The 24,390-nt window shown below is 39.8% G+C and overlaps 1 protein-coding gene across 2 annotated transcripts; it reads right to left on the minus strand.

Moving 5' to 3' along the window:
* Positions 1-983: 983 nt before the first annotated feature.
* Positions 984-19,988, minus strand: LOC115750491 (phosphatidylinositol 4-kinase beta 1-like). Of its 2 annotated transcripts, XM_030687878.2 has the most exons (16): positions 18,074-19,987; positions 15,170-15,361; positions 15,015-15,063; positions 12,040-12,172; positions 11,002-11,440; positions 9,490-9,570; positions 9,291-9,407; positions 8,024-8,093; positions 7,704-7,801; positions 7,518-7,622; positions 5,127-5,180; positions 2,902-3,045; positions 2,737-2,790; positions 2,585-2,659; positions 1,859-1,942; positions 984-1,775 (listed from the first exon to the last, which is right to left on the minus strand). In XM_030687878.2, exons 1-16 carry the CDS (start codon positions 19,454-19,456, stop codon positions 1,674-1,676), a joined length of 3,180 nt encoding a protein of 1,059 aa, XP_030543738.1. In that variant the 5' UTR covers positions 19,457-19,987; the 3' UTR covers positions 984-1,673. The 2 variants fall into 2 exon arrangements, 1 of the variants encoding a protein (XP_030543738.1); XR_007196831.1 differs by lacking the exons at positions 984-1,775; positions 1,859-1,942; positions 2,585-2,659; ... (4 more) ...; positions 7,704-7,801; positions 8,024-8,093 and adding an exon at positions 9,090-9,134 and having other exon boundaries at positions 9,184-9,407; positions 18,074-19,988.
* Between the last annotated feature and the right edge of the window lie 4,402 nt (positions 19,989-24,390).

Raw genomic sequence — 24,390 nt, forward strand, 5'->3', positions numbered from 1 at the left:
AAAAACCGTTTGCAAATTCTCCTGACCTTATAAAAAATTGCAAAGGTTATCTACTTTGGTATAACATAAAATTAATTACTTGATCGGTTAATTCTTACTTCGTAAAAACACTTAGGATAACAATTTTAAATTTCTCGTAAGTATAATTATATTACTCGATTACTATTAGAATTCCAAAATTACAATTTTTTTTTTTGAATTTGGTGCGAAAGAGAAAAAAGATCACACGAGCAAAAAAGAAGGAAAAAAATGGTAAATAATGACTTCTCAAATGGTTTATTTCCCGGATGGTTCATTTAGAAACCCACAAAAAAAAAAAGCCACGTATTGAACGCGTCTCTTGTAAGCTTCCGCCTAAAACGACCTCACAAGCAACCTTGAGCACGCCTCTCTTAGGAGAAGCTTTGGTTGAAACGTGCGAACGACAAGTCGTTTTAGCATTGAGACTAAACAGAATATTCCCTACTCGTCGCCAATGAGACCAGATACACCAAGTTCCACTGGTCTTTGAACTAAAATGGAGAAGGCACGACAGCTAGGCTCATGATTTATTTCTCTTGTGGATGGTTATACAAGTTCACGTTGCATGTCACCTAGAATTTGATGTCGATATCCAATCAGCTGCTGAAGTCGATCAAAGCCTGCCGTGCAAAAAAAAAATTCGGCTGCCTCAGGCGTGACCGCGTAGACCGTGTGACTTGTCGGTGATGATCGCGCCGATCGACCTGATGTCAAACTGGCGGCACTCGAAATGCAGTTAACAACTTCAGCTGAAACACAGATTGCACAGCACACGAAATGGCAGTATGCCATCTTTGCGTATAAAACATTTATGAATGCGTCCGATTAGCTTGGACCATGTGCTCTCCGAGAATGCTCGGACCAAACGCGTCGATATTGACCGTGTGCTCTCCAAGAATGCTTGGATCAAACGCGTCGATATTGACCGTGGCAATACAGTTCGAACATTGTTTCAATAAGTATTGTGGTCAAGTTCATCGTAGAAACCAAAACCAAAAAAATTTACACATCCTTTTCAAATGATCACATGCCTATAGCAAAGGCGGAAAAGGAAAAAGAGAGGGAACAAAGGAATCCACATGCCCTTTTTCCCAACAATTCTACATGTGTGTGTCTGTTTCATGGAAAAATGTTGTGCGGGGAAGATAGATCTCTCTGAATGACCAATGCAGAAAGGGAGAATCGCTCATCTTCTCAGTGCCGGACCGATTTACAAGAATCGGAAACTCTGGAACTTCATTGGCCACCGACAAGTCCTTTGCATCTTCCCCCAATAAAATCTCTGTACAGTATGCTCGTTGACTATGGATGTCTTTTGTAGTACCAATGCTTGCAATAAATGGATTCCAAAGTACATGGAAGAAAGGGTATCTTCGTCAGACACAAGCTCCAGTGTAATAGTATAAGCTGCCTAGGACTTTCATGACGAATTTTCGCCGGCAAAGTCGCATCATGCTCATCCACAAACAAGTAGGCCAGCCAGAAACCCAGAAGAATCACAAATCTTTGCAACCGTGAAAACATATGAAGGCATCCAACAGTGAATAAGCAGCCCTCCAAGCGCACATAAACCAGTCAAGTGTGACAGGATCTTTCATACCCGGCAGCCATACCAAATAGAATGACCCAGTAATCACAAACTTAATCACTGCTCACAGTATCCCATTCAAAACCCTCTGATAGTAATCATACTGGCGCGTCCGCCATGCATCCAAGCTGCTACTAATTAGGGAAAGCACCAAGGACACACATTGCTGCCAGAACCAAGACACTGCTGTAACAACTGTAGTAAACAAAGAAGGTGCATCGCAAAAGTATGTATCAACCCAGAACTAACCTCTTCCGTTAAAATTAGATGAAATCTCTTCCTCAAATTCTGAATGGTCCGTGGACCACCTTTAAAGCAGGGGAACCCAGAGTCCTGACCCAATCAATGCAAAGAGGTAAGTATATCATCGGAGTAATCAAGACAAAGAATTCTATTTCAGCTTAAGGTCTGGAGCACGCATGTACGACTGATTAGATTATTGGTCTCAAGGAACTAAGGTAAACAACCTTTCAGGTCCACCCAAATACCCCACAAGTTGGATGAAAGGTAGGATTGGTAAAACAATTACAATACTTAAACAGTTGCAGCTCCTTAAGCCACTAAAACTTCACACTCGCCAAATGAGCATTTTTAGTTTGGTAATGACGCTAGTTTTCTTTCTGAGGACAAATCATTTTGGAATTAACTGATTTAAAAGCGGAAAGAAATAAATCTATTACTAGACATGTTTCAAAATCATGCTTGCTTACTTCACAATCCCATGTTCAAGTAAATTCCAAGATGTTATCCTGATTCTTCATAAATCTGAGAATACAAGCATGCGCTGAAAAGCATTATAAAAATGACAAGGAATTGAATGTAAAATGCTCTGGCCAGTCACAAAATAATAGTTCCCATTAGGCCACCCATCTTATTAGTAAAATGTTAACCTTGAGAATTAAAAGGACAGCCTAGCTAAATCTTTTCGAGTCAATTGTTGAGCTCTTCCTGGGCAATAAATAGCACTTCACTTACCTGCAGCATCTCAACAAGCAAAATGATACGCTCTGCATGTTTGCGGCACGTAAGGAACCCTTGGATGCACAAAACCTGGAAGAAAGAATCAGAAACGCATGTAAAGGGAAGAAGCCAAAATCATTTATGAGACTGAAAAGTTGCTCCCATACCTTAAAGTAGTCAAAAAATTCACTTGGTATTCCCTCAGCATCAGAATCCATGACCTGCCGCAGTTTACAATTTAAAACCTCATTCAAATACAAAGCAAAACTTCCATGTGAATAAAAAAAGTAACCAAAAAACTGAAATGCGATTCAAATGAAAACTTGTATCACCTCAAGAAGTTCGCGCGTTAATTTGAAAGGTGCACTCTCAAAATTCACCCCACCAGGTGAGTTTGACAGCATGAAGCCAAAATCAATGTGAATAATATGGCCTTCTTCATCTAATAAGAGATTCCCATTATGCCGATCCTTCACCTGACAGAAGGGGAAAAAAACACGATGGTCAATTTACAGTTGCCTCCGAAACCACAAATCAAAGGCTTAACGTATGGTACAAAAACGAAGACAAATGATACAACTACTCAAATAAAGCACGTGCACAAGGGAATTAGCTTATTCCAAAAATGCAATCTATAAGCAAGATCCACAATTATTGCTCATCCAGCACACAAACAAAATTCTCAGAAAGAAATTTTTTTTTTCAGTCGAACACAGAAAGAATTGAGATATGAGAAACTTCAAGAGAATAATAACATCAACAACGATAACCTTCAATCCTTGAAAGACTGACAATAGTAGAAACTGACCAATCAACTTAGAAAGAAAACCCATAATCACTGAAAGAGTTTACTTTAAGAAGTGAGAATTGAGATAAAAATGATAAACTCAAAATAAAATGATGTTTCCCGGAAAATAACTTCCTAGGTAATGTGTGCTATAAGATGCTTAGATCAGCAACAGACCAGAAGTTGGAAGAATCTAGTGAAAACTGACCAATCAACTTACAAAAAGGTCCATCAATCGCTGAAAGAGATTACTTTCACAAGCAAGGAGTGCGATAAAATTATAAAATTACAACGACAAACATGTTTTCTGGAGTATAACATCCTCACGTGTGCTATAAGATGCTCAAAACAGCAAAAAGGTGTAATCTTCCAACTCACTACCCTATCTCCAACACCCATCATGCGAGAAGAGAACCAAGGAAAGCATCACACAAGAAGATCTTCGAAAAACTATTCAGGTCATATCCTTGTAAAAGCATCTCCTTTGACCTCTTTTTCCATATGCTCCAAACAAATCCATTTCAGAAACTGAAAGTGCTCAGAGGTCAAGACAAGTGGTGCATGAGAAATATGTGGAAAAACATGAACTCTCATTATTGGATAGGTGCATGTGGAGACTTCGAGGCATTGATGCAATTTATCCTACCCTTAAAATTTTATCAGTAGCCTGCTGAATATAAATTGCTAGGATTGCCTAAAAACTTAAATAAGATTTCTTTGTTCATGCTTTGGCCAGTCCACCTCATTGCCACACTATCCAACAAAGCGCTCAGGTTAAAACAAGGAAGTCAAACTCGCTTTCCCACCTACAACCAGTGAGGTCCCCATAATATCGAATCCTAAGACCGATTCGTAAGATTTTACAAACTTTATAAAAGAACTTCTAAAAAATTTCTGAGACTAAGTCAAATTGATCATGAAAGTGTACATTAGTAAACTCAACAAGTACCAAGTAAATGGTCCATCTGGTAACATCAACACCACGATTGCCAGCATAAATATAAATATAACGCAGACTATCAATTAACTAGGTCTCACGTCATGAAAGTAGAACTACTCAATAGCACCTGAAAATGGTTTTTTGGAAGTAGCTAAAACCTAACGATGTTATACTACCTCAAAAATTTAATGTATTCACAGATCAATCTGGACTGTACTCTCTAATTACCGGTACCTCTAAAACTTAACTAGATACTGTGTTCATGAAAACTCAGAAAAAATAATATACCAATAGCAACACTCTACCAGACAAATTCATTTTGGACAAAGAAAGACTTGTCTTATCTTTTCTGGAATAATTTATCTAATGTAAAAACAGTCTAGCTCCATCTCTTCGTAGCAATGAGAGAAGTGGGGTCCCTCTCCTTATCTCTCTTTATTTTCAAATTTATTTATCCAATTAAGCACCAGTGAAACACACCATTCCAATAATGCATAATGGGCTTGTTTTAGTTGGTTTTTGGGCTTCAAGAGCCCGAACCCCCAACGAAGTACACCTGGACAGGAAAAAACAGCCAATACCAATTCTATGGGAGGCAACTTGCAATCTTAACGGTTCCAACCATTTAAATCACAATCTCGCTGATTTTACCCCTACAAACAATTTTCAACTGAGTTAACATGATTCACATGATCTGGCTCATAAAATCTTTTGATTTTATAAATCAGATTGCGATTAGATACAATGGATTATACATGGAGTACATATTGTAGTGATCATGCACATTTTCTGTCTCTGAGAACAGATGCCGAGAAAGGAGGCTCTCTTACCTGAAGAAGGTAGCAAACTAGCGAGTAACCAGCCATGCTTTCGACAAAATTTCTCTGCAGTCAGGAAAAAGTTCACATGTGATCAGACTTTTGAATGCTTAAAAATTTTATTTTCATTATCAATCTTAAAATTCACAGGGCCGAGGAATTAATTCTCTCAAAGGGAGTTCTGCGAGCAAGACAATAAGATCAGAATAAGAGGAAGAACATAATATTCATATTCTGTTACGGTTCAAAAGTTCACCTTATTGAATTCTTCACTTAACACATGAAAGAGAGCGATGATTGAACTCATCTAATTTTTCTTTTCTGGCTGGAGTGAACTGATCTAACAGAAAACAAAAAAAGAAAGCAATGCACAGAGAGGGAGTTGTTCCTTAGATCTCACGATCACTAGATATGTGCATGGATAAGAGAGCATTCTCATACCTTCGTGCACTTATCAGCAATGCATTGCCATGAAGCAAATACCAACATATTTGCGAGCATACACACAGGCACAGACCCACACTGCACCCCTGAGCAAGCATGTACAAAGAGACACAACCAAGCACTACACAAGCTCATGTGCACACTCACTTGAGCCTACCAGCATGGACATCACCAAACAATTCATGATAGAATACACTCAAGGATATACCCAATAATGACGTGACAATACTGTAAGGACACAAAACTGGGTAAATGGACTTATCATTTCCAAAATCTTGACTCTATCGGCTGTGTCAACTAGTTAACCGAATCTCGCTAGTGAAAAGGCAAAATAAGCCGCCTATCAACAAAATGCAGTGCCTGAAATGATCCCCCAAACTGAAGAAGAATTAAAGCAAGAGCATAACAATGTTTAAATCACCTCATCCACCTCCACCCATCGCCACGAAGAAAACATGACCTTCTACCAGAAAGGTCATATACTGAAAAAGGAGAAGGAAACTAAAAAACAACAAGACCAAAATAGTGGGATCAAAAGGATCCTATGAGTCATATAAAACAACAAGAATCGCTTCTAAAATCAGCATCCTCTAGTTGTTGATGACCACTAGAAAGATTATCATATTAATACCCAGTTCTCGTCCGAAGGAGTCAACAATTGGTTATCTTTTTGGCTTTTGCCACACTCCTTATTGAAGGAGGCCCAGTCAGTTTTCTTTTCTTTAGCTTCTGACAGGATGGACACTATTCTGCTAAAAGTTTAGAAAACCATATCAATTCTATTTAATTCAAATTCCATCCTTCTTACACTACTACAGTGTCTCCTCATTCAAAATTAGAGTAAGACTTCAGTTTCTGCTCACAATGTTGCCCCCCTTCAGTAGATCTGCATAAGCTAAAACAAGCAAACCATGCAATCGTCTAAACGGAAGCAGAAGGTAAATGATTTTTTTATGAAATGGGCCCGTCAAAGACAAATAGGCGATGATGATTGATAGTGAAGCTCCAAGGGGAGATTGAACGGGGAAGCTAAAACCCTAGGGGTGTGATTATTTGATTAAATAAAGCAGGGTGGTATTCAACATTTGAAATTCAATCTTAACATTATTGATAAGATTCACCAGCCCATGAATTTGACTAGTTGGGGAAATGGTTATGCATGCTTCATTCAGTCAGCAATTTATCTGCAATATTTGCCTACCTTGAGGTGATTTGACTAGAAAAAAGTCTGACATCAATCGTGAATTCAATGGCTAGTTTCAATGCTCAAATTGATCGCTTATGTCAGGATATTCCATCCACAAGAGACAACCTCTTTGCCCTCATATATTTGAAGGACATCAGTTAAGAATGGAAGAAAAAATTCATGTTATATTTCACGGGAACAGTGAAGTGGCCATTTTAATGTGCATCAAGTAAAAGAAGAGCATGCGCAATACAGCATACTAGACGTTCATGGTGAACATAACAACCATCACATAAAAAACCATAAGGAATTGTCAAAGATTTACAAGAGGTTCATTGTCTAAGCAGAGAATAAATCTAAGGCAGATCTAGAGAATCAAAGCACTTGCTAAATACAAAACTAATTGACTATAGGTTTATTGCTTACTCACAATATAAAAGCAGCCACTTCCTTCTTCTCAAGAGGTAAAAATTAACAAGTACTCCGACTTATACTCAGCCTAGACCTTTCCTTTTAATCTTTTGCATCTCTCCATATCGATACTTTTTAACTTAACCAAATTATCAGGTATGGAAAAGTTCCTTGAAGAGATTTTGAATGGCAGTAATTCCCTACAGAAGCCAAAATGATTCCATACTCCCATTACAAAATCCTCAGGTCACAACAAAAAAGACAGCTCTGCCAGTAAAATCGCCTTATAAGAACCTCACAATCTAGGGAAAGCAGAAAATCAGTTGTAGCCTGACATTTACTTTTCTGAACTACTTAATTACCTGGGCGAGCTTGAAACTTGGAGAATTCTCTTGATACTTTGCAACAAAGAAATCACGCAAACTAGCTATGTCGGGATATCTACTCTTGATCGAATGGAGCGAAGCCTGTAAGACACTGCAGACTTAGCTTGGAGATTAACACTTCTTTTCAATATAAGAAACACTAGAATGATAGAACAAACATACCGTATCTGGAATGGTTTCGATAAGAGCTGTGTAAGAAGAAGTAACAAGAACTTCATAAGGGCGTAACCAGAGAGGGAGCCCAGCCTCTTGGAAGATATCTAGCGTCAAACATAATATGGTTTTTTATGAACAATGATCAACAAGGTAATTCTGAATTTAAAGGTAAAAGAAGACAGTCTAAATCGTCTGCATTGTGATTTATACCAAAAACAGCATAATGATAAAACCAGATCAGAGATGGAAAAAGTGAAATGAGAAATGAGAACCGAAAGCTGCCACAACCAGAAGTTAAGTCATAGTGGTAAGAGCACTGAACTAACCATAAAAGTGGGAGATGAGTTGCACAGCTAGATGCTCCTGTCGACAATCATCACCGCTCTTTACAATAATCTAAGAGAAGAAAGAAAGAAAAACCATTTGGTTACCTACAAGGCAATAACTTGCGAAGATATGTAACAACTACTGCTTGTGGAAATAAGAACATTTTAAGCAACATCTACCACCTCAAACCATAAAAATTTAGGCAATCATGGCCCACAATTGCTTAATGAGTAAATTTGGCCACCAACAGGCACATCTCTTGGACAAGGCCAGGTAAAAACTCCTCCAACTGTCTCCCACCACTTAAATGCACCTAAGGGTGGCCATTGATGTCATCATATTGTTGCAACTCAATGCATTTTCCTAATATCTCAAATAGAAACAACATTGAAGAATCACTTTTAAACACAAGACCATGTCACATCAAGCTTGCATTTCTCCAGTAACAATCACCTTGTTTTTGTAGAGTTGTATCTATCTAACTTAGCCAAAAAAGTATCAACGCACAACCAAATATCTTAGTCTACTTAAAAAATTAAGAATGACAAAAGAAAAAGAAGAGGTGACTTATCGTCTTAGAGAATCGAAGGATAGAATAACTTCAAAAAAAGGATTGATAAACAAGTATTTACATCTAGGTTTTCCATCTAAAGGCAGCTTCTCAATGAATTTGCAACAGGAATATAGTATAGAAGAGGACCGAATGCCTCAAAATGGACATGCGCATAAATGCACACATATAATAGAAAAATAGAATCAACTCACATCTGGGCACTCACACGTGCTTGCATGTTTTTTTTTTTTTTTTTTTTTGGTTTTGTTTGGGAGGGGGGGAAGGGGAGGAGGAGGAGGAGGAGGAGGAGAGATAAAATTGTGAACAGAGCTCTACAGCCAATGGAGGGAATCGTCACAAACAGCAAAGTTTGGAAATGAAAACCTACCTCAGAATGGAAATCAACATGGTACCAAAGCATTGAGAGAACCGAAAGAAATGGCCCAAACGGTGCTTAAGCTGATCTTATTTGGCTTAATAGTTCATACACTTTGAGTGGCGTCTATTTTGTCCTTTCCACTTGAGTTTGCTTTTCAATTAACAATCACACTTTCAGTTTGCAAAATTTTTCATTAAGTTACCATTACTTCAGAACTCTACCCTGACTCACCGATGACATCATTTTAGACAATTGGAGCCAAGTAAAGATCCAACATGCATTATAAAGTGGTTTTGGCAGTCGGGAAGGTGGAGTGTGCAGGTGTAGAACTTACAGAACGCAGGTCCCAACCAGGTAACTTCCCAAAATCTGAAGCTTTTCGGATTCTCTCCCTTTTAACCTCCCAGAGCTCACCAGACAAGGCATCTCCGGCCTTGAGAGTACCCCCAGCCTTTCAGAAAGTGTGTATTTTTCAAGTGAGATATATCATTTAGAAGAAACATAGAGATAAACCAAATTCACTGTCAACTCACTCTCGGCTGTGCTTCTGATGAATCTTGACCAGCCCCTTTCAAAGGCAGACCAGGAGGTGCTTCCCCTTTTGCCGCAGCTGCCTGTGTTGAGTAAAACTCAGAAATAAGTGAACATCATATAGATACTTAGCCCAGCAAATATTTTCAATAAAACATATCTCCATTAATTACACACAAGTGCACACCCAAAGGTGGGGAGAGAGTCACGGCTTCACAATTTCCAGGTAAGCAGAGGCTAGCTAGTTCATTTTGTCTTTCTAACAACCTCCCCATCCATGTTCCGGAGAAAAAAAGAGACAGCTCTTTACAGTGCAAATGCTGGGACCCATATAATTACATAATGTGAGAAAAAACAGAGTCAACTATGGTGCTCAAGGTGGAGAGGATTACTGATAATTGAACTCAAACCTAGCAGGAAGGATAGCCCGACAGGGCAGCCAACCCTTATTGCTCCCATTACTATACAAGCAGTCCCGCACCAGTGATACTCACCCTTTCTCATTTCAAGTAATAGTTTATCAGGGTTAACTTCTTTCCACAAAGAAGCAGCTAGTGAAATAGCTTCATTTTCCTTTGCAGGCCACCAATCCGCACCATTTCCCTGTTCCCTTGAACAGAGCCACCTTTTAATCTGTATTATTTCTCCACACTGCTTTTGTCCTTCAAGCAGAAGGATTTTATCTAAATGGAAATGTTTCTTCCACAGTCAGTGTCCACACCATTCATTTCAAAATCCAACTTCATATCGCTAAAATTCTCAGCAACCAATAAAGCAATTGTTAAGAAAATTGAGAGGTTCCAAGTCCTAATGTTCCTCTCGAGTAAGCCTCTAAGCCCCCATCTGTTACCACAGTGCATCTTGCCAGCAAGAAGGAATCATCAACCTGACTATATGAGATGCCTATTACCTATCATGTCATAATGAAACAAATCACCGAACCAGCTTCAAAAGTTACAAGCTGAATGAAATTCAACCATCCTTTTCTGATCTGTAATATAAAAGCCAGAATTCATGTTTTGTACACACATTACACTACCATGCTCCCCAGTTCTCTCCAGGTCTATAACCACCATCAAGTAGGACTCTGTTCATCGTGCCAGGGACTCGACCAGCAAAGCATCTACACCAGCACCTTCAACACTCATCACGTCCTGAGTGATATCTAAACCCCTCTACCACCCTTCTTAATTGATGGACAATCTACAATGCATTGTATAACAAACTAAGATTACTCAACAACAAGGAACAAAGTGCCTTGCAACCTAATAGTTCTTAGACCACCAATGTGAACTGTGAAGCAGTGAGCAAATAGAGTTTCTGGCATCGGACAAAAGAACACACAGGAAAAAAAACCTGGTGCTAACTAATGTAAGAGGAACAAATATAAAATATACAAAAGGCACGAAGAAACAACTTGTGACGCTATAAAAACATAATTTGTACAGTTGCTGGAAATTATGCCTCTATTGTGAATTGAGGGATTGTATGGTGAAAAGATGTCATCGTTTTACCTTTACTTCCTCGATAGCAACTGTACTAGGAACTCGGCGGTGTTCCTTCCGACGTGATGGTCCTTGATCCTGGATATCTTCCATCCTCACTCCAGGATCTGCCGTCAGAACAACTCTAACCCATTCCAAATCTGTTGTTTGTTCCCCTTCACTTTGTCGACTGCTACCACTTTTCTTACCAGTTGCCTGACGTTTCACCTTCTCTACAGAAAGGTTCACATTAACAAATTTCATTTTGGCCTCTGACTTATGACCCATTGCCTGGTCTATTGCTTGAGCGGCAGAAAAGGACATTCTATCAGCACTATTGCGATATATCTCTTGTGCAGTCCTTAATGGGCAAGCCCAAGGAGGTGGTTTAGGCAGTAGGGCATCTCCATTTGCTAGTGGAATTCCTCCTTTTGAAAGCTTTTGTGATCCACATGTGTCCTTACTATTGCTAAAAAGTAGTAAAGACAAGGGGAATAAATGAAAAGAAACAAAGTAAGTTAAAAGGTATCTACTTTAATCATCTAGTCACAAGAATTCTACTTATAAGTAACCATATGTTTCATCAATCATCAAGCATGTTATTTCCCTATCTATTTCTTCTGTCGCTTGGAGGAAATGATAACTCAACCACCATGCATGCATCTTTCTGTGATAGTTGATATTAAACCATAATGTTAGCTGCCATCTCACTCAGAGAGAGACTTTGGTGGAAAATCCACCAAAGCTAAAATCCCACTGGAGAGAAATAAATAAGCAGCAAACCAAAGAATGGTGAAATTATCAAAGGGGAGACAAGGAGATCAAATAAAAATATCACTAAAATTGGTTTCTGCTAGTGACATAAACAGATAATTGAGGCAAAAGATAGAGACACTTGTAAAGTTTAAGCTAAGTTAGAATAAAAACTATGAAGGCTTAAGATAGCAACAGATAGGTTCTTTCTCTCTCAATTTTTATGGAAAATCATAGACTGTGATGATACTCATCACTAAGAAAGAAATAAACTCAATAAAACAATGATTAAGAAGACTAAAACCTGTGTATTACCTGGGCATTTCACTCTTCAAGACTTCGACACAAATTAAATAGGGTGCCTTTTCCCTGGAGTTCAACAGAACAGCTTCATCTTCGGGTATTTGAACTACACGATACATCCCCCTTCCCAATGGAAAGCAAACACCTAAAATAAGTGATATGACAAAGTCAACAAGGATATAGTGCTCGCAGAAAGCGTCCCACCTGACAGCAAGTTTAATGTGTTTCTGCAGAAACTGACCAAAAAAAAAAAATGAACCTACTGCTCAGTAAAATTGGAATAAGTTTCCCAGCATATAAACTCATATCATTTGAACCAGAATACATGTCCTCCTTTAACTGAAGTACTTTCACAAAAAACGAAAGAAGCGCTACTGCCAACAAAGTCCATCAATGTACAAGGAACCTAACATATCAACAAAGGGTGATCTACTCATCTCAAGTCACAACTCTATAACCTCAATGACGCCGGGGCCCAACTCAAGTTTATTACAGCTAAAGCCTAAAAACATAATTGATGAACCCAATCACAGTAGGAGATTCCCATTTCCTAATCCTTATGGTACACACAGCATTATCAACAATCTTCCGCAAATTGTCACTCATCAAGAGTATCTTCCAAGAAAGCATCCCAAAAAAAGAGAGAGAGAGAATGTTGGGGCTCCATTTTATGCGCCGCTATTTCGTCCTCAGAAACATTCTTAAACTATGAGAGTGAATACTTATGCAAAGTCTACACTCAGAACACGCCACCTTTATCTGGTCTGAACCACGCTCCATCGGCCTCCTTCCAATGATTTTGAGTCCGCTATATAGAAATAAAAAAAGAGAGACCAGCTCATCAACTCCACATCTGGTGGGTTGCACATATTCCGAGAAGTTGACACCCAAGATACCGTCCTGACATTAGATAACTGTGGCAATCATGGTATCTTTACTCCATTTCCATCGGAAAGGATGTGTAAAGAAAACCTCTCCCACTGATGCAACAGCCCCGTAAAAAAGCCCATTTCGTAAAGTTAAGACAATGGTATATAGTACAATAGTTAAGCATAGTAGAAAAGGAAAAAAATTAATGGCTGGTCTTGGGAGGCATGAGCATATCAATCCTAGACTTAAGAGGTCAGCATCTAATAAGAACCAAAAACTCATATGTCTACCCTATTTTACTGATGTTTTGGTACAGCCGCATACAACTTACAAGAAAGAAAGCCATCACAGCCTCTGACTCTATAAGGTAGTAACTTGCAAACCAAAAGAACAAGGGCACGAAATAAAACAACAAAATTAGGACAAATGGCAAGGTAAGGAAAGCAATTTGTTCCTTTATTCTTTTTATTATTCAGCATGTTCAAATGGAAGTCGAAATGACAGAACTAAAGAGCATCCAGAGTCCATAGCAATACTTAACTTACGTTAATTTAATCTTACACCCCTTTAGTTTATTCAAAATTGCAAGAACAACCCTCTTTTCTGAAAAATTAGTCTGAAACACTGTCTGAACCGATTTGATCTACCAATAAACAAAATATGATAAGGTGAACTTATTGTGCATATTTTTTAATCAATCCAAATAAGTTGACATGCTGAACTTTGTTATTCCAACAGATTCTAATAGTCAATAGTAGCTTTTCAAAGTACAGGAGCATTTGTACGACTTAGGGAAAAGCGAGAGAGCTGGAGATCTCATAAAATTTTAGTGGTGATTCATTATTTCAATGAACAATTTCTTCCCACAGATGATTTTCAATTGATGTCCTTTCATAGATTGCTCCTTAATCTGCATTAACTTATCCTAAATATCTCATTTCATTGGAACTCAGCTACAAAGCTAAGAAAATTGTTTCTGCAACAAAAACAAAGGACTGTGTCAGTTGTAAGAGATATTATTCCACTTGTCTACAGAATACTTTTGAGAATTCAAGCTTACTTATGTCATAACTAAAAGTAAAAGAAAAAACGAATTTTAAAATCACACATTTTGATACATAATTTCCACTTTTGGATCAAATGAATAGTACAGACCAAGCTACTTGTTTCCTTCTAAAATGTCTCCTCTCATTTTTACTTTTTTGTCCAATTCAGAGGAAGAGCACTTCCTTCCCTTCCATTCTCTCCACTCATCAACTTCACTCTCAAATTCCTCTTTTCCGGCCAAAAAGTCCTAGGTAAGAAAAGATGCCAAAAACCTAAATTCCCTAACAAAATTTTGCATTGGAAGCATCTTAAAGTACAAGTGCTACAAATAGAAAGATATCCTACAAGGATAACAAAGTCGTGTGGATAAACATTATGTTTTCAAATGAAGTAGTCCACATAATCACTCCTCTCCCCTCCGGTTGATAGAACAACAGAAAACCTGACTTTCCAAAATTTCAGCCTTTCGGGACCTGATGCTCCTGCAATTCCCAATGTGCTGGAAATCATGACCCTTAAGTACAAAATCAAGAGGCCTCTACGATGAAAGTATCTTGATCGACTCAGTTGCATGCATCAGGTACAGAGCACATGTACTCATGTCCGACTCAACTATTCATCTAGAGTTGAGATATGTGAACTCAATAATTGTGCAGCAAACTTGAGATGCGTAAAAATACAAAGCTTAGAAAAGTATGTCCACTATTAAAAGTATAAATGGATGTGGATGGTTTCCCACAAACTCACTTTTCAATTAAACTACTAGTTCAATAGTTGTACTTTGACATCATTAGAGGCTTTCCCGCATAAACTCTTAAACTTAGTGTCCGAACAAGCATGATCAAACAAGGATGAAGTTTCCTGTACCCACAGCCCTGTCATATCACATTAACATGGTTACGTAGTCACAGTACTCATAAGAAACCTCCTCAATGGCATGTTGACAAACTCTTAGACCACTTTTGAACCCTAAAATGTACTAATGATTAGCTAAAAAAACAAGTATTTGAATGCATTAAATCTGAATGATCTTCCAAATGCTTAATTAAACCAAAGAGAAATGAATATACCTCCACTATCTTGCGCTTCAGCTATAAGCAAGTTGATCTCTGCAAGCGACTACAAGCGAAAGACCACAAAATTATGTTGCGATAAAATATAGCATAAGTGATATGGAAAGGACTGACGTGGCATTCAAAAATTGAGAGAAAAAACAAGAACCAACCTCCCGTAGTGCAGTTTTACGATCTTCCACAGGAAATATATCCACTAATCCGTATGACGTCTCGCACAATGACCGCACAAAGTCTAATGACTTATGATATGTCCCTTTACGGAAATGAGAAGCAGATTTATTTGGAAGAGGAGGCTTGGCATTGGTCTTGTCATCTCTCTCCTTAGGTGAGCCAGGGCGCTTCTGTGATAATCAAAGTATAGAGAGTGAATTAAAAGCACGAGGCCGCCACAAATATGGACTTTTTCTTTGATCTTGTGAGATTTCTACACAGTTCACCTAGATGCACCAAGAGGAACGATAACATGCAGAAGGAGGGATCTATCAATTCAAAGCTTCTAAAAAGGGGAAAAACTTCCTTATGAGAAGCAAGTGCAGTATAACTATGCTGCAGTCACTTACATAAATATTTCTCTTCTAAAGTCCCTAAGTCCTATGTCTGTCCTCCCGGGTTACCAAAGAAAAAAGGGAAGAGGAAAAGCTCAGAAAGGTTGGTTGGGTTCTCATGTTCCGAATAATCTGAGAGTTGGTGCTCTTAGCCAAACCCATGCAAAATAGCATGGTAATTTCAAGTAGATGGTGTATACAGTACCCTCATCTAACAGAAATGCCGCACCTAGTCTGACAGAAACATAACGTAAGGGAGAGAGGCAAAAGAACAGAAATTGCCGATATGTACATGCAAAAATAAGCCCTGTCCTGGAGATTCATTGCCAAAAGCAACATAGAACAAGATGCCAAACAAAGTTTGCGTATTCTCGACAAGGAATTAACGATAAACATATGCCTGCTCCCAAATGCCACAACTGCAGATTGTACGAACCAACTATTCGAATCAGAGAAACCGACATCCTAAGAAACCAAATTAAAATGCCCAACATGTAAAACTTGTTCAATGATGCGAGAGTTGTGACCTTTGTTTCTAGAATTTCTTCGTTGCACATCATAGTGCACCTGGGAATTCATATAAAAAAAGTGCAGTTTGCCTCGGCAAAATTCACAAGTACCACTGAGAATATTAGCAATAGGATAGAGAGTGACATCCATCAAAAGAGATAGAAGTGGGTCTTTCTTTTAGTATACACGGTCCAAATTCTGAGTATGTCCTTCAATTAGATTATTAGTCTAGAACCAAATCTAGAGATGCATGTTTAACTGGATGACAAATAAAAGTAACTGCATAGTGCATTCGCCCAAACCAGCAGACAGTGAAGAGATACTATATCAAAATTAGATAAATGGCTCCACCCATGAACGAACGAGGCCATTAAGGGTTGGTTGATTGGAACATATAAACCAATCCCAAATTCCGACTTCATTGTTGCTCCTCCAGCAGATATCAATGTCCATTTCAGCTGGTAACCTATTATTTATGACTTTTTTCAGACTCCTTACCAGCAAAGGGAAGAAAAAGGAACGGACGATTCTGCAGTCACAACTTCTCTCAAATATCAATCAAGATCAGAGAAATAAACATCAATATATTCATAGGTCATAGATTGGAGTGGGATGAAAATGTATTTCTTCATCATTTTCGTCAATAAACTAGAATTTCTGTGGCACAAATCCAAGTGAAAAGGCTAAATTGGCCCGGTTTAGATTTGCACATATAGGAAAATCAAGTGGCACTAATTCTGTTTTTCTTTCCTAATTTTTCAATTCATTTATTGGCTTCTACTATTCACCAAAATTACTCACTTGATTAAAATTACTCTATCATTCTCATGATTGTAAACTAGTAGTAAATCTTTGATGACCTATAATATGAGAAAATGAGTAGCATTTTCTAAGTGGAGCCAGATTACTTCGCTTGGTGCAACCAATCAAGCATCAGCGGTACTGTACTGTATACTATTTTGATCTTTTCTCCCAACGGAAAAAGTTACCAATTGCAAAAAAAAAAATTAATAATGATAATAAGTTGGACGTCCACACCAACCCCCCAAAAAAAAAAAAAAAAAAAACAACAACCGAAGCAATGAAAAAGGATGTAGGTTCACTTAATTACGCCACACAGAGATTTCAGTAATAGAATTTCTGATTGAGCTTATCAATTTGTGTGCCCACCTAATAAAGGAAAAGGGATTCACTTTACTCCACTTCACAAACATATTCATGGGGACAGATTTTCTATTTCTAAACATTTACAGAGTAAGTTTGCAAGAAGTCCGTAGGACGAGCTAGAAAGTGTACCATCCACAATTCCAAATTAAGGGTTTCGAACTAGTGCCAGGAGGTTTGCTGATAGTGGGCCAAGAAATAATGAATGGCGATGTGGTCAGGGATTTCCAAGCAATTTTTCAGATTTCTCGATAGAAGAGCTAGTGCATTACCAAAACTCAAGTGTATTGCAATTGATGCATTAGAGTTTGCATCGTCAATGCTTTTCGCTAGTTGGTTCCAAGACATTGATGCATCAGCCTATGCATCTTTCCATCCTTAATGCTTGCTTGGGTGGGAAGTAATCAACTCATGTCCTATCGATAGGAAGGCACTTCCCTGCTGCCATTCCACGATATTTCGTTTTTACTGACCAATTCAAGTTATCTAAAAGATCATAAGTAAGTCAAAAACTAGGGAGTAGGGACTATGTGGTTATTCCAAATGTAAATTGTTCCACATATGAGTCTGAAAGATCTATACCTGACTCCTAAGCAGCATTTAATAGCCTCCAAAGGGGAGAAAAAGAAAGAAACTCATATTGTGAAAGCAACGCATGATTTTTTTTAATAGTTAAGCAACACATCGTTTGTAATGAGCAAAGCCTTTTTACTGGAAAAACAAGGTATGCAATTGCTGAGCAATTCCAAAGCCAAAGACGGTTGCAAAAGTGGCAAAATGAGGTACTTTTCCCATAACAGCCGGTTGCAATACAACAAATAACTGAACACTAACCTCAGATTGCTTCTTTGAGCCAAAAAGCTCAGAGTCCTCCACAGAGCGATCACGATCTCTAAATAGTTTGCGAAAAAAGTTCTCTGTCCCAGGACTGCTTTCAAATGAGTTGCCAGCAGGGCCATTTTCACTTGGCACTATATTTTTGGAATCTTCAGGATGCACTCTAAATAGTCTTCGGAACAATGAAAAGTCCAAAGGCTCTTCTTCATCTATGTGGGCATTAACCTCATCAACTTTGTCATTCCCTTCTTTCTTATCCTCGAACTTTTCCCTAAAGAATTTTCGGAAAAACCCCTCTTTTTCATCATCTTCAGCTGATTTCGAACATCTTTCTTCAGTTGTCCCCTTATCTTCATCATCATTCCCATCCTTCTTATCCTCGAATTTCTCCTTAAAAAACTTCCGAAAGAACCCATCCTTCTCATAATCTTCCAATGATTTTGAAACTGATTTGTCCTCAGAATCACTCTTGCTATCGCGAAATAATTTCTTGAAGAAACCATCTGAGCTAGATGTCAGTTCCTCATCCTTGCCTTTACTGTCCCTGAAGACCCTCTTGAAAAATCCCTCTGAACTAGCTGTCAACTCCTCATCTTCGCCTTTACTGTCGCGCAGTAATCTCTTAAAGAAACCATCCTTTCCTGAGTCTTCATCATCCTTCTCCACTGACTTCCTAAACAATAATGCATCCCTAACCTTCGGACCAGGAATAAGTTTCTTGAAAAGATTATTTTCCTCAGGAGGTGACTGACCAATCTCCTCTTGCAAAGTGTTCCCTGATGAAGGGGAGAATGATATGGACCTCCTCTTGTTGTCATCAGGAGAAGATGTTAGGGACAACAGCCTCTGTTTGGATGACAAAATCCTACTCAAGACCTGATTCTTACTGCTCCCGGGACTGGCAGTAGCATTTTGAGGCCGCACAAGTGGGGGCCACTCGCCCATCAGAGTAGCTGCAGTCTGACACTTCTCCTGAATCCTACCGATGCCATCATTATCATCATTATCCTCAAGCTCAGCCATCAAGAACCAGTGCACTTTCAAAGCAATCTTCAACGACTGCATGCAAATATCAATCACAAACTTATCTAAACTGGGGCTTGGCTTGTGCACCATCATGTAACATATCTGAAATAGGTAGCTTTCAATACCCGATAAGGGCAATGTGTACATCCTATTGCATAAATAATCGCGGACCCCTGCATGATCATGCTTGTAGAGGTAGCTAACTGCAATCCACTCACAGAAAAAAGCGGAGTTGAAGAACCTGATGAGCCACCCGGTCTCTCCAGAATCACTCGCCAAGAGTGTGCGTGAGGTGGAGATCTCCCGTGGAGAATCATCGCTTTCTCCGATCGTAAGTCCCAGAAGCCGCACCATTATCAATCAACTAATCAAAATCTACCATCACCTTCCCAAAACCCTACCCATGTCACCTAACTAACTTCTCTACCTATTCTCTCAATCCCAAATCAGCATTCAACTGTACCTCGAATTGAAGTTGGATGTTCCAGCACGGGTCTTTGCAAATCGCAACTCCCACCGGCTACCAAATCCAAATTCTGAAGAAAGAGCTGACGAATTCACGATGCAGCGGATTCCCTGACGTCGACGAGCGAGGTTACAGAAGGCCGACGCTCGATGTACGCGTTGTTAGGGCAAAACTGATCGTGGGTTATTCTCTGCAAATGCGGAAAAGCACAGATTCGATCGAATGCGAGGACCCACGAGAGCAAATCCCCGCGGAGAGAGAAACCCACTTCTGATTGCGTCAGCTGACGGCGAAATTCTTGCACAGACGGCGGCGTATCTGCAGCGCTGATGGTGGCGGGGATGGTGGTGGTGGTCGTGGCAGTGCAGGGGGTGGTTGGGGCTGTTGAAAGAGGACAAGGACGAGCCCATGATTTCAAATTCATTGTTCTGGTTCTTCTTTTTTTTGTTAACTTATTAATATTAAAATTAAATTAATTGATTAAGTGATAAATGAAATTAGTGACTTAATGATTTGAATTGGAAGAGAGATGGTTACATTGATTACCCACTAATTTCAAACTTGATGATGAAAGCTAAAAAAAGAGATGTGTACCATTTTTGTTTGGACCTTTAGCCTACTTTCAAGTCTTAAATCAGTTACATTCATTCGTTTTTTGCACAATTAAGTTATTGATAATTTAGAAAAGTGATTAACTCGGTTCAGGGGCGCATGATAACACTTTTGGAATAGAATTTTTGCTCGGAAAGCACTTCTAGGGCAGAATTACGTTTGGTAATGCAACTTCCGGAACGGAAATTTGTTTGGCTATGCAGTTTTCATTTTTTTTTATTTCTAAAGCTTTTTCTTTTTCTTTTATGCTTTAGAAGTAATTTTGTAGCACTTGAAGAAGTAAAAAAAAAAATTATTCTTTCCAAAAATAGAAAAGTAAAAAAAATCAACTTCCAATGAGAAGTTGACTTTTAAAACAGAAGGGTTTTCATGCGCCCCCATTGTTCGCTAATCGACTTTTGAACTTAATAATCAATATTAGAAAGGTTCACGTGCGGGGATATTATTTTGGTTAATGGCCGAGACGATTCTCAAGAGCTTCAACATCTTGCATAAGACCATCTAGTCGAGTCTCGACGCTGCGGCCATGGAGGTGGTCGGCCTCATGCAACCACAAAACCTATGGACCTTCGCCGGAAGAATGAACCGATAGAGGTCAGAATTTTCGATAACATAGGCCGTGAGCTTCGCAAAGAGCGAAAAAGAGACGAAGGCTTAGCAGACAACTAGAACGGTTCTCACTTCGTAGATGTTATCACCTCCGATCTCTCCTGCGCCTCCTCGTCCTCCTAAGCCTTCCATGTGATCAGTGTGAGATTGGAAAGTGGCACGGGGAGACACAAGTGCTCATTGGACGGTGAAGATTTAACCGAGCGAAGAGACGAGCTACGTTTCGAGACTAAATTGCCCATTTCAAAGCTTTATTCGAGACGAGAGCTTTGTAACGTCCTTCGAGGCGTTACCGCATCTAGTACGCGGCTTTGTTATTCTTTACCGACTCATTATACATAGCGCGCGCAAAAACGATGTCAAATATAGAGTATTAGACCATACAAAAACAAAGAAGCAGGCACACCCGCAAATAAAGGTATGGCCAAGGTAGGGTTCTCTATTAATCATTACAAACAAGTGCACCACATAAGTATAAAGCACTACGAGTTTTAACGGATTTCTAGGAGGTTGGGATTCATTACAACCTAACTACCACTACACCACTACAGCCAGCAAAAGACACTTCCTTGGGCCTTCCATCAACACCGTCTAGCATGTCTACTCTACTCCACTGCCATCTCCGTCGTCGTTATCCTGCCAAAGAGGAAGTGGTCCCACCAGACTTCCATCCTAAGCTCTTACAAAAAAAGAAACAAAACAATAAAGAACAATACCCGAATCTGCTCACGCTTCTATCCATACATTAACCAACAGTTTCCTATGCTGGACATCTGGAAATTTCGGATCAACATACTCCTCCCAAGTCCGAGTAAGGTCTACTGGCATTCCATAATGTACCGTAGGAACAGCTGAAATCAACGGCATGCTACTAGTTATATGAAAAATCACAATTCAACACGAGTGAGCTAACACTCGACAAGTCCAAATCTAATTGGCCAACAATAGTCATATCAAAATTATAGCAAACATGCTCGACGTCACGATAGGATTGAATAAATTCGATATGAAGTATGCACATGACTTTTCATCAGCGAGATGTGTGGTTTTATGCCATATGCATGAAAATTCGTCAATCATTGCATTTCAAGTCCACACCCATCTCGCTGGCAGTCTAGGTCTTATAATACCCAAAATCGAACCGCACGCTATTCAGCCCTCCTCAATTCGTCTTCCAATTCAAAGATCCGTCCACTAATCTCACTTGTTCTACCCTTAAGGATATCAATCAAGCCCCTAGGTATAACCTATAAACCAGCTCGGTGCACCACTCTCTCTTGCCGAACCATATTTCTCTCGGCCATTACCGCTCGTCACCAAATTTTGACAATTCGTCCAATAGTTCCACTCACTCGACCCCTGTGAAGACCTACATTTTTACCCAATTTCCGACAAAGTGAATTTTATATGCGGACTAGAGTTTTATCGGGTTTGAGTCTATAATGAACATGGATTTTGGGATTATTAAGTTGGACGGTGAATTATTTGAGCTAAAAGGTATACCCCCAAGGAGATTCTCTCTTCCTCTCATCTCTTGTCCCTCTCACCTAGACGCTAACCCAGCAACCATGACACCAGCTCGAGCCTCATCGCCCGTTGACCATAGCCTATCGCTCATCCATTTCTTCATCTCGCTCGCTCGGCCTCCCGTTTGTCCCTCGGTTGCATGCAAGAAGGAGGGAGCCCAAGCTCGTTTCTACAACAATTCAACTTCCATCTTCGCGGGTTTAGTTGCTCGGTTAGGTGCCTTACTTGCTGAACTCCGGCTCACTCTTTAGCTGTTATCCTCTTTTCAAATATCTAGGTACCAGCGGCTTTGGATGATGGTAATAGCGACGGAGCACGCCGTTGGTGGTAGTAATGAGGGGTGGATGTTTAGCTTTTGAATCCTCCCAATGTATTTAGTGGTTGTTTGAGTAAAAAAAGATGTAATTTAAATGGTTATCTATTATATAAAATTAGTATTTTTGTGTTTCGGTGTATAGTACAAGTTAGCAAAACCTTATGAACGGCCATACCTTCTTAAGCATCGTGCTAACCGCTTGTATATTTTTAGTTTACTAAACTTATGCATAGGTTCTCTATTTATAATATTATATTAAAACAAAGCCACGTAACAAAATGATGTCCTGGGGCGTCACAACCCCCGAGGACTTTAGTCAATCCCATTGGAACATCAAATGAAACATTTTGGTACATCACAAGGCTGAACCGAACGCCATCCTTCTCCGTACCTTCATCGAACCACAAGATCTTAGCAACCGGTCCTCAATTCCCACCTACTCTATGTGTTAAGACATCAATTTCTCTCTTTGGGACAACATTCACAACATTTAAGGCCCCTACAAAACAACACCGAACCCAATCCCTCACGGCACTCTCAATTCTCCGCTTAGATTTGACGACCCCAACCATCAAAGGCACAAAATCCATTGTTTAAAAACGTCATCCAGCTCGATAGAAGCAATATGCATACTATATTGAACAATCTAAGAGTCGCCTTGATTTCGTGCACAAAACCCCCCACGGAAATCGTCCTCGGGTTCACCTCGTTGCGCACGAACACGGGCAAAGAGGGTTCGAAAGAGAATCAGGCCGCGCGAGGGGGTGAGAAAGAGTGAGGGTAGCGTCGTGTCGATGAGGGGAAGAGCAAAGGGAGTCACAGCTGAGAGGGTCCAGAGAGGAGAGAGAGAGAGAGAGAGATTTAGGCTTATATAGTGGATGGGTGGCTTGGTTCACGACCGCCACGTGTCACACATGCATGACCACACGTGTCCTTTGGCCACCAAGTGTAATTCCCACCAATTTCTCAAAATTTCACATAATTAAGCTCTATTGGGACCGAATCTACATACAACCAGTCCTTTTTTTTTTTTTCGATAATGACCTTCCGTGTCATTTATTTAAAGTCCCAAAGACAAATTGGCTTAGGGTGCGCATGAAATCACTTCCGAATTTCCATTTTCTCGTCAGAAATCCACCCAAGTGAGAAATGTGTTTGATAAAAACCTAATCGAAGTAGAAATTTGTTTGGTAAAAAAATTGACTTATGGTATGATTTTTCACTTCTAGTAAAATTTTTCATTTCTGATAGGATTTTTGGCCAATTTTGAGAAGTAAAAAATTTTAACTTCTCGGCTTCGGAATCACTTCTTGGATCACACCCGCCTCCGCCGACCACCATTGTTGCGACGGTCGGCCGCCGAACACGACCTCTGCGGTCGCCGGCCACCAACCACCCATCGCCGCGGGCCGCCGCCACCGCCGACCCCCGCTCGCCATCGACCGCCGCCAGCCGCCCACCGCCGCGTCGGCCACCGACCGCCCATCGCCGCCACTATCGCCGCGCACCCCGCCGCCATCGGCCGCCGACCACCACCGCACCGCCGACCACCGCCGCCACCGCCGACCACAACTGCCGCGGCCGACCACCACCGCCGCCGCCGACTACTGCCGACCGCCACCGTCGACTATCGCTCCCGAAAATTTTGTTAATAATGTTTCAAAAGTAGAAATTTTCAACCGTTACCAAACGAATTTTTTCGATCATAAGTCAATCCGGAGCAGAAGTAGAAAAATCAACTTCTATTTTTGAGGAGAA

Source organism: Rhodamnia argentea, chromosome 11 (assembly GCF_020921035.1).
Source record: "Rhodamnia argentea isolate NSW1041297 chromosome 11, ASM2092103v1, whole genome shotgun sequence".
NCBI classification, from domain to species: Eukaryota; Viridiplantae; Streptophyta; class Magnoliopsida; order Myrtales; family Myrtaceae; genus Rhodamnia; species Rhodamnia argentea.

Excerpts from the sequence above, each read along its gene's own strand:
- LOC115750491 (XM_030687878.2), bottom strand. The coding sequence starts at position 19,456 with ATGGTGCGGCTTCTGGGACTTACGATCGGAGAAAGCGATGATTCTCCA. Across the intron at positions 7,802-8,023 it reads ACTCATCTCCCACTTTTATG|ATATCTTCCAAGAGGCTGGG; the intron begins GTTAGTTCAGTG and ends GTTTGACGCTAG. Across the intron at positions 1,943-2,584 it reads TGCTTGTTGAGATGCTGCAG|GACTCTGGGTTCCCCTGCTT; the intron begins GTAAGTGAAGTG and ends TGATTGGGTCAG.